At 42.4% G+C, this 18,069-nt stretch overlaps 1 protein-coding gene across 1 annotated transcript in view; it reads left to right on the top strand.

Annotated features, from left to right (window-relative positions):
• Nucleotides 1-18,069, top strand: part of fmnl2a (formin-like 2a) — a 50,254-nt gene that overhangs the window by 19,335 nt on the left and 12,850 nt on the right. The window contains exons 3-9 of the mRNA XM_020594665.1: nucleotides 1,574-1,654; nucleotides 5,243-5,319; nucleotides 9,331-9,414; nucleotides 12,386-12,541; nucleotides 16,494-16,602; nucleotides 16,807-16,883; nucleotides 17,603-17,696. Of these exons, the coding sequence (XP_020450321.1) occupies nucleotides 1,574-1,654; nucleotides 5,243-5,319; nucleotides 9,331-9,414; nucleotides 12,386-12,541; nucleotides 16,494-16,602; nucleotides 16,807-16,883; nucleotides 17,603-17,696 (678 nt within the window). The remainder of the gene's footprint in view (nucleotides 1-1,573; nucleotides 1,655-5,242; nucleotides 5,320-9,330; nucleotides 9,415-12,385; nucleotides 12,542-16,493; nucleotides 16,603-16,806; nucleotides 16,884-17,602; nucleotides 17,697-18,069) is intronic.

Here is an 18,069-nt window from a genome sequence, read left to right as displayed (position 1 = left end):
TGGTTTCCTTTTTTTGCCAGTGAAGCAGTTGACAAAAAGCATCACAAGGCACATTGATACTTGCTCACTTACTGTAAAAGAGAAGAAAATGCAAATACCATTAGTGTATGCTGTCCACATGAAGCAGTGTTATCCGTTGCATTGTAAATCATAAATAAAGGGCCTAAAGTGTGTGTTTTTGGTGTAACGCAGTTCATTTCCCATCATTTTAATGCTCAGATAGCAAAGAATACTGCTTGACAAGTCCTCAGTTGTCTTTATTTCCCTCCTGTTTTTCCAACAAACCTGTAGCCATGACAGCAGCTCTGGGAGTAAAGTATTTTCATGTCATAGCTACAGTGAATATCTAACTGTAACCATGGGAACAGTGATGGAGGAAGGCTGAGAACCAGACAGGTTACATCTCCTTTAGAAAACCGGCCCTGCAAACAGCACTAGAGCCTGAAATATTAAACATTTTTCAGGCAATTATGAGGATTGATGAAAAACGGGGAATGCTCTTGATGTGAACACAAGGTCAAAACAAAGAAAGAGATACGAGATATAAGTGTCAGATCCTGTGGCTAAAGTTTGTTCCCCCAACAGAACTTTCTAGAGAAGTTGGTCATGCACTGTATATGTGTGTCAAGCAACTGTGTGCCCACTCTCATGTTAACTGATTCCCCTCTTGAGTCTCTGCTCCACTCCTCAGATGCAGAGGGGAAAATGTACCTCACCTCTCACATTTAATCCAAACCAGCTTCCCTAGACAGACTCTGCAACTGAGAGCACATGGAAACCCATTAATAAGAGCACCTAAAAACCAGACATGTGTTCTCTATAATAAAGTCTCTCATCTTTATGTATTTATACTTTCATTCCTTCTGTTCCTTTGTGTGTAACAGGATCTACGCAGTAACTGTGGACTCACTTATTATATCACAGACTGCCAGATCTTAATCTTAATTCTTTAACCATGAACCATCAGCCTGATCTAAATATTGTCTCACCGCTCAACACACTGATCTATTTATATTTAGAGCACAACGGCGTGAGGGATTTAACATAAAACCTGGTCCTGGCTGAACTCAGGACGTATACACACAACCACACAGGTGCAGACACACCTGTGTTATAACACATTAAAGCTATGGACCATAATTACCAGAAAGATCATTTATGACCTCCTGCAGACTGAATGACCTTAACAGTTAAGTGTCTTTGCTCAGTGTTTTCCGACAGTGACCAGGTACCTTTCTGCTCTCACGCAGCTAAACACAACCAAAGATGAAGACATCTCTGTCTGGATGTTTTGCAAATAGAAGCGTGGAGATATCTCCTTCTTAAAGCAGAGTATGATCTGGGGTTCCCATCAACTGAAGACTGTCATTTACCCAAAGTTTGTTCAGTTTTAATCTGATGGTTTTGTTGTTAACAGCATTCTAACTGTATTGAATGAACAGAATGACTGTCACATAAAACTGCAGCACTACCTTAAACTAAAGCTGAAATCATAACTGTACTCTAAGTAAAATGTCTCCTTGTTTTTCTTCCCTTTTTCCATTTCCTTCCTCTTGCTTTACATTTTTAACAGGAGCGATTCCAAGTGAAAAACCCGCCTCACACGTACCTCCAAAAGCTGAGGAGCTATCTAGACCCTGCAGTCACAAGAAAGGTGAGTGCCCTCCTGCTAACGTGCTATCCTGTTCTGGCAGCCAGGCTGTTCCAGTGCTGTAGCTTTTCCTTCCCCTCTGACCCTGACCAGGATGCCCCTACAACTGAAGAAAATTTGTAAATAGGGCTTCTGGAGGAGACAGCTTAAGAACTTGAATTACAAAACATGCAATAGTTTGGTTTAGTGAGAAAGGGGACAACTATGTTTCTGGAACACCCGGATTTGAGAAGTCTCTGCCCAGCTACATTGCCATTAGGCAAAACACATCAGTCCCTAGTGGTGCTGTTTTGCAGCTGACGGCGTGCTCTGACCTCTCCTTGAGGGAGAGTGACACAAAAATAAAAAGCACAATAGTTGCATGAAGGCAGGAGAGACGATAGTAGTGCTGCAGACAGACAGAATTATTGCTGCACAGACATTGCCTTGGAGCGCAGCAGGAACTAACAGAAGATAACGGAAGTGTATTGGCTATTTTTTCCCAGCCACTTCTGGATGTCTCCCTGTGGCCTTGGAAGGGGAAGAGGAGGGACTTCATTAAGCAAAGTACTAGCCAGCTCTTAGTCTTTGCCAAAATTAGTCTTTTTGGCTGGGCTTGCTGAGAGGCCAGTCTCTGTCATAAACAAATTAACCAGCAGGCTTTGCCAGAATAACAACAAATTGCTGAATAATTTAATTTGCACTTACTGGAGTTAAAATTTTTTACAGCACACTTGGGCAACATGACCTTTTTTAGAAAACCAGAGACAGAGGTTTTTGGTTTAATGGTCTTGTATTAAACAGTAAAGTAGCTAAGAGTGATAGGAGAAATGGAAAGTTGACTGAATCATTGGCTGTTGGTTAACTAAAAGTAACTGATAATTAGTTGGAAAGTCCCGGATAATGGTTGAAACGGATAAAAATATTGCATTAACAGATCAGTTTTGTGAACATGTAGTACTAACATTTTAAAATGATTTCAAATGGATCACTTTTGGTCAATAGTGTTGATGAAGAGTTTATCTACAATAATACCTGAGAGCTCACACAGAACTAGGGTTGATCAAGGCAAGACACAGAAGGAAAGCAACACAAGTTAAAGGAGACTTGATAGACATAACGGTGTAAAGGTTAAAGCATGGCAGTTTGTGTCAGGGCAGTCCCAAGGTTAGAGGAGGTTAGAGCAGGATTGCTGACAAATGGTATGAATCTACAGATCAGCTGTGAAAATAGAGATTAAATCCCACCCTCTTCTTCCTGCTGGAGTGTTTCTGAGCAAGGCACTTGGCACCCAACTGCCCTTTGAGAGCCAATCAGTTACTATGTCTGCAATATGTTGCTTTTGTGGATTTCCTTTTTGTTTTTGTGTTGTTGGTGTGGTTGGGAGTGTTGTGACGTGATGCACGGTGATCTATTAACTATGCTATGCTTCAGCTAACCAGGCAGCAGCCAGCTAACCACCCCAGCACCTCTAGAGCTCACTAACTGCACTGTTATATCTGTAGAAACAGGTAGTAGTGTGGAATGTTTACCCCTGTTTCCACTTTTTATGCCTAGCATGGCAGCGAAGTGGTTGCTGTGGCTGTGTGAAAGCACTCTAGAAGAGAGAATTTTTGAGAGACTTGCCAAAACCTCTTTTTATTTATTTATCTTGTTTTTAATGTTGAGTCTCCTGGGCTGAGACACATGGGATTTTGTAAAAATGATCCTGACTTTAAATGCTGCATCAGCCTATTTCTCTGATCAGAAACTTGATGCAGACAGGGATGCAGGGATTGAATGAAAGGGCAGAGGAGATGTAGGGAAGGAGAAAGACTGAATGATAGAGATAGGGAAGAGCTGGAGAAAGAGATGGCTACTGAACAGGAGAGAGAGACAGAAAAGAATCACAAGAGCAAAGAGGAAAAGAGACTTGTGGGGTTCTTCCTGCTCCATCCCCCTTTTCTTCAAACTCAAACAATTGCCACTTTGTGCCGCTGTGAGAGAGCTGGAGGTCATTGCCTCTCCTTTCCATAGGCAGGCTCTGGTGCATTCCTCTGGGCAGCCCCGAGCCAATAAGCAGCCAAGGAGGAAGAGCTCTAGTCCAACTAGTCCCCAAGAATGTGTCAGCCATTGATTTGGTTCCAGGATGACCCCTCCTGAGCTCGTACTCCCCCAAATCTCTCTTCTCTTCACTCCTCCACACTTTCAGTGCTGTCTCCCTGTTCTTACTTTCCCCTTTCATTGATCGCTTCCTGTCCCCTCCTCCTCTTTCTCTCCATTTCCACTCACGCTGTCTTCACCTTCTCTGTCAGTTCCTCTTTCTTTCTGCTCTCTCTCTCTCTCTGATGCAGCTGGTAGTGTTTAAAGTGTGGAGTGTTTGGTGGGAGAGGGAGGAGAACGGGAGGGATGCCTCTGGGGGCTTGCGCAGCACCCCTAAAATATGCTCTGCTTTTTGCACAAACACATAAAGGGCTCCTCCCTAATAAAAACACTGTTTCTCATCTCCTCATGTGCCAAAGACACACACTGCCCGAGCCCAAAGACACAGACTAGAGAGAGAGAGAGACAGAGACGGACCCTAGCTATGGGAACAGCTCTGTTCTTTGTGAATGTTAATAATAGGTTAGCACCGAGCAGAGCTCAGTTTTCTCCCTGATACCTTCTCATCTCTTAATCATTTGGTCCATTCAGTGTCAGAATAAAGTGAAACATGTCCACCCACTAAACTCAGACACATTTAGTTTATAGTTCTGTAAAACAGAGCAACACTGCAAATCGTCATGTTTGAAGAGCTGGAGGAATTTTTTTTTTACATTTCTGCTTGAAAAATGATTAATCAATGCAGATCAGTTATCTGTTGATCAGCATGCGGAACTGCAGTAAATAGTGATGATTAAAAGCTGAATCTGACTTTTCTTTTCCCGGGAAACATTTTGGCCCGTTGTTGTTAGCAGGGAGTTTCCCCTCCAATCACACTGAGGCTGTTTGGTCGTCGCTGGTCATTCACTTTGCTTGTTTGCATCCTGTCAGAGGATGAAATCAAAGAGCAACTCACTTTTTCTGCTGTGTTTTGTGTTGTGTGTGTTTTTTTTTTTTTTTTGGTTAATTCACTTGCACTTCATACCACCATGTTCACCGCTCACACACTTTGTTGTAGGTGTAGCCACAGTAACAGGGCCAAGAATGTGGACCTGTGTACATGGCGTGTTTGTGTGGCTGCTGGGTGTCCTGTTAGGGCTTGAGAGGTTCCCAGTGAGGTTATATCAGTTTATCACGTCGCTACAAGGAGGATTGCTGCTGTCGAAAGAACATGAGCTACAGAAATAATGGGAACTATTCTATATTCACAGTTTCCAGTGAGTCAGCTCCCCTTCTATTTTAGCTCACTGAGTGGTTACTGGCAAGTTGGTTAAAAATCTTATGAGAACAACCCAATCCCAGCTTTGATTTTTCTCTGTTTTAATCTGTGCCTGGCTTTCTTGCTTTCACGGTTGTGTCTGTGTCTGTTTGTCTGACTTTTCTGTCAGAAAACATTTTCATCAGCCAAAACATCCCTGTGCTACCACTTGATGATTTACAGTTCTGGTGGTATGATGAAATATTAACTTCCCCCATTGTCTCCTTCCTCAGAAATTCAGACGGAGGGTTCAGGAGTCCACCCAAGTCTTGAGAGAACTGGAAATTTCGTTACGGACCAATCACATAGGGTGAGTCACTGCAGGACTGTGCAAAGCTTGTGTAGTGTTGAGTGTCCCAGACCTCATTATATTAGATTCAGGGGGAAAAGTCTGGCATTCCAGACACTTGGAGACACAGACGTTGACACTTACCACCATCCCCCATTCATGTCTGTGCTGTGGCCTAATATTGCACAGAAAACCATGTGGCGATGCAGAAAAGATTAATCGATTGATCGCTCAGGGCGGCTGACATATGAACAGCCTCTGAAGGAAAAATACATTTTTCTTGCAGTAATTGAACTGCACAGCTTGATGCATCAGTGCTCCAGGCTGCCATCCCGAACGGGTAATATTGTAGATGTTACTAAAGAGATTATGATTTCACAACAGATAAAAACAGCAGAGTATTCGTCTGTAATTCCAGGTTAACACGCCTGAACCTGCCGCAGCTGATATCGATTCAGTGCTCTACAGTCAGCCTCAAGGAGCGATCAATATCTCAATGAGTCGTACTTGGTCTCTTGTGTTTTGTCTTGCTCTAGATCACATGGCCAGTCCATCTGATTTAGAGACCCTGGTGGTCAGAGATTGTGATGGATTTCTCAGCATCATTAATGAGGCCTAATTCACTCTGGGATGTGTAGGATCCAGGGGCCTCATTTATCAGGGTGATTTCTAAATGAATGAAGATACAGCACGGGGATAAAAGCAGATCTTTATTTTTTTTAATGTGATGGTCAAATAAAAATGTCAGTGCACAAAAGAGTGACTCTACAAAGTACTACAGTACTGTGCAAAGGTCTTAGGCCACCATTTGATTTGTTGTATATATTTATTTATTTATCAGAATACAACAGGAAAAGGGTACTCAGGATGTGATATTCAAGCTGTTCTAAAGAAATATGAGGAATCCAGAGAAGTCAAGGACAAAAACAGGAGTAGAAGCGCAAGAAAACTGTCAAAATTCTTCTTTGAGAGACTGGAGGAAATCCAGCAAGGACCTGGCTCAGCATCTGGCAGCTTCATCTGGATGCTAAGCTGATCCTTCCACAGCCCAAAGAAGCTTGATCAGGAACGGCCTTTGTGGAAGGACAGTAGCCAAGAAACCGCTTTTTCAGAAGGGGAACAGGAAGAAAAGGCTGAGATATGCAAAAGCTCTTAAAGACTGGAGTGAAGATCAGTGGAAGGAGTACTGAACGGAGTAATGAATTAAAGTTTGAAATGTTCGGGTCCAGTTGTCAGCACTGTGTGAGACAGAATGAGTGCTCACAGCCTTCAGTGAAACTTGGTGGAGGGTCTGTCATGGTTTCAAGACTTCAAGACAAGCTTGAATTCTGCCCAAGAGAATTCAAGCTGTCATGCCAAAAACTGACTTTGGACTGTAGAAGCCATTCTATCCTGAACATTTTTTTATACTGTGTGCATTTTTTCTAGTTATATCTCAATAAAGAGACTGAGAAATAAATATAAATTATCATTGCAGCCTTGCTAAAAAGCAAAACTAATGGGGGCCTAAGACCTTTGCACAGTACTGTACTTTTAGTGTATTCATAAATGACCAATTTGCTTAATTGTTGCATTAAAAATATTCTTTAAAATGATTTAACTGTTTGATGCTGCACTAGCTGCTGCTAACAGGAATGAATCTGAGCATGAGTGGTTGCGTTGTCCATGACGAATGCTAAATGTGTGGGGCGGCGAAAATGTTACTCAGAAAGAAGCAGGTTTGTTTGTGTGTAATTTAGGAACTGGTTTACCAACGATGACTTAGAAATTGATATATTGGATTCTCTGTGTAGTAACGAGCACACACGGTTCAAGTTAAAACTGTACATATGGATAGCGAATGAATTAGACCTCAGGATGCATTGGTAGGAATGAGGATGAGGGGTGAGCAGCTGGGAGACATGGAGATGTAGAGACCCCGTCGAGGACAGGAAGAGGCGATGGGGAGAGCATCCGCTGGTCACAGCCTGTTGTGACAGCAGAGAGGCAGTGATAGACTAGTTACACAATCATCACAAGACCTCAAATACACACACCCACATTATCTAAACTTCATCTCGTAAATCAGTTTTTTTTTCTTCCTCACACACACACACACACACACATTACTTCAGTTCATCTGTTTTCCTCTCACAGAAAATCACAAATCATCTCATCATGTTTCTGACAGCGCTGTCTCTCACACTCCAACACACTGCTAACACACTGCTTACACACTGATCAAATTTTGCTTTTACATCTGTCTGGCAGAGCCGTCGAGTCAGTGTTTACTAGGATTAGCTCTTTTTGGCGACCTTATTTTGGTAAACTAGATTCAATGATCTACCTAATCTAGACTAGACAATGAAACAGTCCCATAATGGCAGAGTGACGGGGAAAGAGAAAGAGAGATTGAGAGCGGCGGGGGCAGGGGATGACGAGGGAGCAAGATGTCACCCACTCAGACAGAGAATAATTACTGCTTCTTTTGAGAGGGGAAACAGAGAAATGTATCTCTCATGTAGGGTGCGTATAATAGGCAGCTTGTCCTCGTATGAGCACTGCTGATGCAAACCCCAGCTCCCTGCCTGCTGCTCACATGTTGCTCAGTGCTCAACAACATGTGGTGAATGGGAGGATTGTTAGTGTCCTGTGGTAATGATTACCATGTGGCCTGACGAGACCACAGCGCCGAGCCTTTTGAAAGCACGACGTGTCCCACCAGGCACCGCTTTACTGGACGTTCTTGTTAGTCTTACTTGCTCCCATGCAGTTATACAACAGGGGAGCTAATAAAGAAGCAGCTAGTGGATTTTAAAAACTGTTTAACGTTACATCTTCATCAATGCAATACTTCTCAAAAGCCTGTCTGTGAGTCATCATGTATGTACATACAAGCCCTCCAGATTTATTTAATCGCTAGTAATCAGGCCCGTCATAGCAGTTGGGGTCTCCAATAAAAATATACCACACTGTTATAAGATGCAATTAAAGTAAGATGTGATTCAGCTCACACTGGTTATAAATATGGAGGGGGAAAAGAACATGCTGAGAGAAGTGGGAGTTTTCCTGTGAAAAGCTCATCTTTTCTGTGCAAAATAAAAAAAATGCATGGGTGGCCCACTTCAGTGTCTTTAAGGAAGGTGACAATAGGCCTTTAATTATTTTGGGAGCTTGTCTTTGCCAGAGTTAGAAACTCTGTGTGTGTGTGTGTGTGTGTGTGTACACTTTTGTCTATAGCTGTTTATCATTGTGAGGACATTTTGAGCTGGACTCACAACTTTAAAGGGCTGTTAGTTTTAGGGTTGAGGGTAGAATGAGGTTTAGGTGAGGGTTAGGGAAAGGGCCAAGGAATGCATTATGTCATTGAAGACTGTTTGTGTGTGGGTGGGGGGGTAGAGTAACAGACAAAAGAGGCACACTCTGTCATGAGTTTGTGTGTATGTGCTTGTGGATGCCTGTGCTTTTTTTTTGCTCTTTAAGCAAACACAAGCATGTGTGTGATACGTTTGCTGTTGTGAGCCAGGAAGCTTTGAAGTCTGTCAAACGGGTCATTACAGTTCTTCTTGGCAAAGGGGGGGAACTTGAGCAGGAGGGGGTGAATAATCTGAAAACATTTGTACACCAAGGTCTGGTCTGGTCAAAGCCTGCATTGTGCTAGAAAATGGAAATGATATAATATATGCTTTACAGATAAACAAGAGTATATTAAAAGTGCCATAACAGCAAGTGATTTTCCTGATGTTTCGACTTACAGAACACATACTATGTGTGTTGGGATGTCGATATTTACCTAGATGTTAAAAATGACCACAAAACAGTTTTAAAAAAGGAAATTCTTACAATTTCTATTTCAAAGCATTGTTTATTTTTTCCAGCGTTAAGCGCCGTTTTTTTTTTTTTTTTTTTTTTAACTGTGAAAGTGATGAAGAGTTTCTGCTGAAACAGATTAAACTCAGAAACTCGCACTACTATAAAAACATGCTCTACTTTTAGATCTCTTACCTAAAACTAATCAGTTTGTCTGCTGACTTTGTTGTTGTCTCTCCTCAGGTGGGTGAGAGAATTTCTAAATGAAGAAAACAAAGGCCTGGACGTGCTGGTGGAGTACCTTTCTTTCGCACAATATGCTGTCACGTAAGTCGCTACTAGTTCTTTTTCTATCACTGTAGTCAGTATGCAGAACAGACAACCAACACAATGCTGCTCTTCTGCACAGTCACTGATGCATCTCTGCACGGCACCACCACCAACACAACCACTGCTGCCTGGTTGTCAGAAACACTGAGTCACTTGGGGCCCATTGCTGACACATTGGCGCTGCAATTTATACCAACCATAGGCTTCTATTCGTGGACTGACGATGTGATTATTAGTCAGTCACAGGGTTCCTGTTCAGAGCCAAAGAGCTGCATAGTTAAATTTTTAATTCACCCCCATCACTTCACCATATGTTATTATGGTCTGTCCACATTATGAATGGTTAGCCGTAAAAATGTGTTTATCATTATTACCACTGCAACAGAAGCATAAAAATGACCATCTAAAAACTGAAATAGATCATAACAGATATGCTGCAACTAGCTCTTTCCACAGTTTCTGCCAAGTACAACAAAATCTCTGCTTCCTCATCGGAAGACATGGCAGGGGCTCAGAGGTGTACTCGTCCATCACCCATGCTGAAGTCACCAAGGTAGTTGAGAAGCTTCTCGGTGGCAAGGCACCGGGGCGGGGTTGGATGAGATCCACCCTGAGTACCTTAAGTCTCTGGATGTTGTGGGGCTGTCTTGGCTGACATGTCTCTGCAACATCGCATGGTGGTTGGGGACAGTGCCTCTGGACTGACAGACCGGGGTGGTGGTCCCTCTTTTTAAGAAGGGGGACCGGAGGGTGTGTTCCAACTATAGGGGGATCACACTCCTCAGCCTCCCCGGGAAAGTCTATGCCAGGGTACTGGAGAGGAGAATTCGACCGATAGTCGAACCTCGGATTCAGGAGGAACAATGCGGTTTTCGTCCTGGCCGTGGAACACTGGACCAGCTCTATACCCTCTTCAGGGTGGCGGAGGGTTCATGGGAGTTTGCCCAACCAGTCCACATGTGTTTCGTGGATCTGGAGAAGGCATTCGACCGTGTCCCTTGCAGCACCCTGTGCGGGGTGCTCCGGGAGTACGGGGTCCGGGGCCCTGTGCTAAGGGCCGTCCGGTCCCTGTACGACCGGAGCAGGAGCTTGGTTTGCATCGCCGGCAGTAAGTCAGACTTGTTTCCAGTGCATGTTTGACTCCGGCAGGGCTGCCCTTTGTCACCGGTTCTGTTCATTATTTTTATGGACAGAATTTCTAGGCGCAGTTCATAAACTGTGTATATGAACATGTATTTCATACTTATAAGCACTTTATTTTTATTTTCCAAATGCACATGCCTTTCTTCTTGTTTGCACATTCTTTTTCTTTTCTTGGTCTCTGTCTTATCTTGTTTACTTGTTGCTGTACAGAAGAGCATTGGACATGCACATTGAGAGCCACTGTACTGAAATCAAATTCCTTGTGTGTTCAATGCACCTGGTCAATAAAGCTCATTCGGATTTTGATTATATTTTATAGTCTTAGCTGGTGATATGACAGACCTGAGCTTTGTGGCTTTCTAGCTGTTAAGGCCTATTTTGTTTTTAGGTGTTTGTACGCTGCCAGTGCTGACAGTATTTGGAGGGTTTTCGGGCATGAACTGCCTTTTTAAGGTCATGCCACAGCATCTCAATTGGATTCAGGTCAGGACTTTGACTAGGCCACTCCAAAGTCTTCATTTTGTTTTTCTTCAGCCATTCAGAAGTGGACTTGCTGGTGTGCTTTGGATCATTGTCCTGCTGCAGAACCCAAGTTCGCTTCAGCTTGAGGTCACAAACGGATGGCCGGACATTCTCCTTCAGGATATTTTGGTACACAGCAGAATTCATGGTTCCATTTATCACAGCAAGTCTTCCAGGGCCTGAAGCAGCAAAACAGCCCCAGACCATCACACTACCACCACCATATTTTACTGTTGGTATGATGTTCTTTTTCTGAAATGCGGTGTTACTTTTACGCCACACATAATGGGACACACACCTTCCAAAAAGTTCAACTTTTGTCTCGTCTGTCCACAGAGTATTATCCCAAAAGTCTTGGGGATCATCAAGATGTTTTCTGGCAAAACTGAGACGAGCCTTTATGTTCTTTTTGCTCAGCAGTGGTTTTCGTCTTGGAACTCTGCCATGCAAACCATTTTTGCCCAGTCTCTTTCTTATGGTGGAGTCATGAACACTCACCTTAACTGAGGCAAGTGAGGCCTGCAGTTCTTTGGATGTTGTTGTGGGGTCTTTTGTGACCTCTTGGATGAGTTGTCGCTGCGCTCTTGGGGTAATTTTGGTCGGCCGGCCACTCCTGGGAAGGTTCTCCACTGTTCCATGTTTTCGCCATTTGTGGATAATGGCTCTCACTGTGGTTCGCTGCAGTCCCAAAGCTTTAGAAATGGCTTTATAACCTTTTCCGGACTGATAGAGCTCCATTATTCTCTTTCTCATTTGTTTTTGAATTTCTTTGGATCTCGGCATGCTGTCTAGCTTTTGAGGATCTTTTGGTCTACTTCACTTTGTCAGGCAGGTCCTATTTAAGTGATTTCTTGATTGCGAACAGGTGTGGCAGTAATCAGGCCTGGGTGTGGCTATAGAAATTGAACTCAGGTGCGATAAACCAGTGTTTTGACAGGGGGGCAAACACTTGTTCACCCAGGGCTATATAGTTTTGGATTTTGTTTTCCCTTAATAATAAAAACCTTCATTTAAAAACTGCATGATGTGTTTACTTGTGTTATCTTTGACTAATATATAAATTTGTTTGACGATCTGAAACATTACAGTGTGACAAACATGCAAAAAGATAAGAAATCAGTAAGGGGGCAAACACTTTTTCACACCACTGTATATGTTTAACAAAACAAATATTTTTATTGTTTTCAGTGAATGATACCTTAATGGCCTCAAACATCCACTGAGGCAAGCAATGTCAGATGTCAGGGTAAATGTTGATTAATGCTTTGTTGTCTTATGTTACATCATTTCCACCGTGTGACAGGTTTGATGGAGACTGCATGGAGAACAACCCAGAGACTGGAATGGATAAGTCTAAACCCTGGAGTCATTCTATAGAAGACCTGCATAGGGGAAGCACTCTGCCATCTCCCATCACCGGGAGTGGCATCACACGTGCTGGACGACATTCCACGATACGGTATGATACACACAAGTTACCACTGATGGTGGTGGTTTTTCCTTTCGGCGTTCTGCTTTTCTGAGTTACTAAGTGTTTGGCTGGAGCAGTGTGACTGTATTATGATTATTTTGAGAAGTCACACATTTCATATGATGCCTCAGCGGCCTGTTTGTGTGGTCATGAGGTCTGTAAGACTTTAAATGGCTTAAGAAATTTTTTTTTTAGCAGCATGCAAATACCATTTGTCTGGAATTGTTTTGGCATTGTCAGACTGGTTTTTCACATGATTATGACACATGATTGACATGTGCTGCATCAACTTCCCTTCGACAACTGATGCAGCAGAAGGAAAATTCTCTTTTATGGAGCTTTTTTTTTCCGGATTTCTTTTTATGGTCACCATACAGACCAGTTTAAGTCCAGATCCTGTGCACACAGGATTTTACAGCTGTTAATTCATAAGCCCATGCTAATATATCCTCTGAAGCACAAATCCCATTCAGTGCATTATTTTTCTAATCCTCCCTGTCATTCTGTCGATGTTTTGGTACAGCACTTGCATTGACTTCTGGGACCTCTAGTCCTTTATTTTGAAGAGGTTAATTTGAAGGCATTTTATACAATTCTACTGATTCAATGGGTCACTTTTTTTTTTTTAAATATGAGATCTTTGCATGAAAATAACCTTTTCATTCATTCTTTGAGTTGTTTTCTATTGGCCATTGCCAAGTTAAAAAAGGTTTTCTTGCTAACTAATACAGTACATATAAAGTTAGTAGATGTAGCACAGAAGAAACTTAGGTTTCACTCATTTGTTCCACCTTATTTCAGAAACTCGTATACTAAACCAGGTTTGCCATTGTAATTCAGTGCCCACTGTGGTAACATCCTATGTCCCCAAAGTGATGAAATTACTGGACTATTCCAGTAATTGTCACTTATACATACAGTATTTTAACTGTACAGTGCCAGCAGAGATATCGGCCCTTAATAATCTGTAAAATGACCACCTGTATGTGCTTGACATCACTTGTAAGTCTCTGCTGCCTCCAGACATTACTGTTGTGTCATCACTCCCGAGCATGTGGAGTATGTGTAACAGGTCAGAGCGTCTCCAGTGAGCCTGATTCTCTCCTCTGTTCTCTCCTGGTATTCCTCCATAGTCATCTACTCATGTGTCTGCCACCCTTCAACAGCAGGCAGGTCTCAGCTTCGCTCTGCTGGCTCACAGTGAGCTTTCTGCAGCTTAACCATCCCTAGACACATAGTGCTGTAGGCAGATGCACACATGGACACACACTCTGTCTCCTCACCTTAATGTACCTCCCTGCTACCGCTGCCCATTTTATTTCTCCTGCTGTTTGTGTCGGGGATGTGAAGTATTTGTACTGCTAGCCTCCCCTATTGCGCTGCAGACTGAAATCTCCTTTCCTTGGAGCAAATGGGGTTTTCTGCTTAGTGTTCTTACCTTTGTGCCTGTGTGCTGCTTGTGTGGCTCCCTAAATGCCATTCTGTGCAGAAGCCTACAAAACCGTGTAAAAGCTAAACACAAGCCTATAACAGAGAGATTAGATAAACTCAAAAAGTCTTATGTTCTGTGGATGCTTTATCTGTTTTCCTGTTTGATAAATGATGTCACTGGGTAAATCCCAGTTCCCTTATTTGATTATAAGTCATTCCGGTCCACCATCTTGAAGGACATCCCAAAGCTCCTCTTCCTGCTCTGAGGAGTGAGCGGGCTGCCTGGAGGAGCCAGAAGTGTTATGTGGACAGACACACCCCTTTGTTGGAAATCAACTGGCGATTGGATGTTTCATATGAAGAATGGGAGGAAAGGATGTCTCATCTCTGCAAAAACACGATTCCTCAATTCCTCTCTCCTCGCATGTTTTCTTGGCATCTTACGTGTGCGGCACTAAGACTCAAGAAAAAGACGCAAGTGAGGAAAATGTGAATATAATTAAGGAAAATGGGATTTACCCATTAAATATGAAGCATTTGCTTTGGTCTTCAGAGGTTTAATAATTTTACATGTCTTACATGTTCATTTGTCTATTATTAAGAATTGCTGTCCTCTCATCCTGTCATCACTCTTTAGATTAGCTCTGAGTTAGAATTATCTGACCTTAATAGCTGACAGCAGACATCCTGTCATCACTCTTTAGATTAGCTATGAGTTAGAATTAGCTGACAGCAGCTACATGTCTGATTGAGTTGTACCTGTATTTATCTTCTTCAACTGGCATCTTGAAGGACACCAAGCACACTGAGCTGTCCAAAGTGCTCTCACATAAGATGGTATGTCTATGGAGTTTGATGGACTTAGCTAGAAATACATAGCTGTGTTTGTCTGTATTTTGTAGCCTGTAGTTGTAGTTATAGTTTTTATGAGTGGCATTAATTAGAGCAAATTCTTTTTATTATGGTTTTTGCACAGTATTTTGTAACCAGAATATCAAATGGTGAGTGTCTCAGACCTCTTTCCTGCTTAATGCAAATAAATGACTTGACTCACCTTTTACTCCAGCTTTGTGCACCTTTTCTGCATGGACACAGATTCAATATGGCATAATTTTCATAGTTGTTTGCTTATTGCGAATGTATATTTTGCTATCAGTCAGATTTTCTTTATCCTGTCTCTAACTAGTCCAGAGTTGTACGTCACCTTTACCAGGATCAAAAGGCAGCACTCATCACAGATTCAGATTAAAATCTTGTTGTCTACAGAGCATTGAATGTTCTTGGTCATGCAACTTGTGTCCCTGTACATGTGCAAATGCCCCAGCATGTCCTTACGGTAGATCTAACACTAAATGGTATGGCAATGAGGACTTCTCATTAACTTTATTGCTTTTCTCCCTGTGCTGTAAATCCCTCTGGATTCACTGTGTTGTGTTTTTAGTTGACTAGCATCAAATATGTCAAAGCATGTTAAGGTATTTCACTTAGCTGATGTTACGTAGTTATTTATCATTAGTTCTATTTGTGTTTAAGAAATATTGCTATCTCATTTCCTCCCTAGTGTGCTGTGACTCATGTTGGATGTTGATCAATCATGAGAGGAATAGGCATCCTTTAGGAATTTATTTTATTTTTTGCTGCTGTGTGAATCAGGCGCTCCAGTTGTCAGAAGGTACCACAGGAGTCGACTCCATTTATGTCAGGGACCTTGTTTTGCACATCCTGCTGAGCACAACATATACAATACTAATAGATACAAAGACACATAAACTTACATAGTAACTGTTAGTTGTATGTGAGGACACAAAGTGTTTTTTAAGACATGAAATGTAATAGTTTTCTGTCTTATTTTAGCATGAACCTCGCTAATAAAGATGACCGGAACCATCTTTGTTCTAAAACTGCTGCGTCTTCCTTTTTCAGAAACACACATGGAGTTGTTCACTGAGCAGTCATGCCTTCAGGCACGTTAGCTGACAGGAATCAACATGTCTGATTCAGTAGCTTGAAGATACGGTTTTCCCCAGAACTTAGGCTGGTAAATGAGCCTTATGAAGTCTGCAAATAAATAGTTTTGCTCTGATTGGTTCTGCATATTATTCACTAATACTGCTGCTCCAGCATTTCTCCTCTATTGTGAGAGCTGTGCTATGAGAAAAAGCCTTGTTTTTGTTCACATTAAGCTGCACAAACACCGTGCTGCATGCAAATGACTGGCCGCTATTGTGTTAGCTGTAAGTGATATCTTTGTGAAGGACATTAAATTAAAACAATTGAAAGAGGGCAGCCTGTGTTCCCCGGTTGAAGCTGTAGATTCTGTGGCCTTTTTGTGTGTTAATGTACGATGGCATGTCAGTTTAATAGCCTCCCTATTTATTAATGGCATCTGTTTCTTGTTTATTCAGGCTTTGAGCTCTCTTGTTTGCATTCAGATGCTCATAGACCTGACATTTCATTTAGTAAACTAGACCTCTTAATTGTTTTTTTTGTCTTTTCAATAATCTTCCAGTTGTAACACACTGCCCAGCCGGCGGACACTGAAAAACTCCAGACTGGTCTCTAAGAAAGACGATGTTCACGTCTGCATCATGTGCCTGCGTGCCATCATGAACTACCAGGTCAGCCCTCTGCAGACATCCCCACAGACTGTTATCACTCTGCGTTGAAGTACACTTTTCCAACTGAGGCCAAATTCAGTTTGTTCCACTACTAGTTTTCCATGTTTCATTTTTTATGTAGATGAATGCACCTCTGGCTCATCCAGTGGTTCATCTTCTTTGTTATTAACTTATTTGACTTTCTCCCTCTCACTCATTTTCCAGTATGGCTTCAACATGGTCATGTCACACCCACATGCTGTGAATGAAATTGCTTTAAGTCTCAACAATAAAAATCCAAGGTAAGTCCTAATCAAAAGCCAAAAATATCTTAAAATCTACCAACTGAGTTGAAATATTCAGTAATAGATTAGTTTGGTTCAGAGCTTAACAAATCCAGATATTTTACTAACTTGGACCTGAAATCATAATCACTTACTCAGAGTCCAACCTTGACCTCAGTGCACCTGCATAGTCTGATCCAGAGGGAGTTTTCTGTTGCTCGGGGGACACATTCATCCAGACAGACAGGCCAGGCCAGGCCAGGCCGCTGCTGTCACACTCTGCTGCACTTGCAGGGCCGCCACAGAAGGACCTGCTTCTGCCTATGTGTGAATGAGCGGGGTTGGTGCTCACTTCATGAACCGGGGCTTATGGGTTTCCTCAAAAGTGGATATGAAACCACTTCACATCATCTGTCACATATCATCTCATCCAGGCAGAGAAATCCCGCACGAATGAGCCACAGACTGGACGCACAGGATGATTGTGTGCTCAAATACACACACCTACCTACATACATACACAGACTAAACCTCAAGTTTTACTTATTTGTTGTTTGTTTTCTCCTTTCAGGCACAGACCAATCAAAAAAAAATTTAACAGGCATGAAATGACAAGGACATTCATCGTAATAAACACTGTGTTTCTACTTGTCTGCTCTGTGTTTAAATGAAGGTTTGCTGCAATTCTGGCACTTGTCATTTCCTCACCTTCTGCTCTTATTTTCCCTGTTTTACAGAACTAAAGCTCTGGTCTTGGAGCTCCTGGCGGCAGTTTGTCTCGTGAGAGGAGGCCATGAAATTATTCTCTCTGCGTTTGACAACTTTAAGGAGGTATGAGCCGCATGAAGAGGGGACGTGGAGTCTTGACGAGACAAATATGTCATTACATTTCAGCTGTGCAGGTTCAAATGGTGACTTAGCCCTAGAGGAATGCTCCTCTGGCAGATGTGAGACCAGTACAATCCTCATTACAGAAAAGGGATAGCATCTAGGAATGAGCTTTTTGTTAGAGTGCAAACAGCAGGTTAGATGCATAACACAGGGCGACCTTCAGAGAAAACTATTACGTGTATGGTAACTCGATTTGGCAGACAAATCAAAGCTCAGAAGAGCAGAGAGACAAATGTAAGAGACAGCCTTGTCTGTCTGGATAAGGGATTCTGGCTGCTGGAGGGAAGAGGGGGAGGGTTTTGATGGAGGTTTT

The sequence above is a fragment of the Monopterus albus genome, unplaced genomic scaffold (genome assembly GCF_001952655.1).
Source record: "Monopterus albus unplaced genomic scaffold, M_albus_1.0 scaffold24.1, whole genome shotgun sequence".
NCBI classification, from domain to species: Eukaryota; Metazoa; Chordata; class Actinopteri; order Synbranchiformes; family Synbranchidae; genus Monopterus; species Monopterus albus.
The sequence above is the reverse complement of the archived record's forward strand: the minus strand, read 5'-3'. Positions and strand labels throughout refer to the sequence as shown.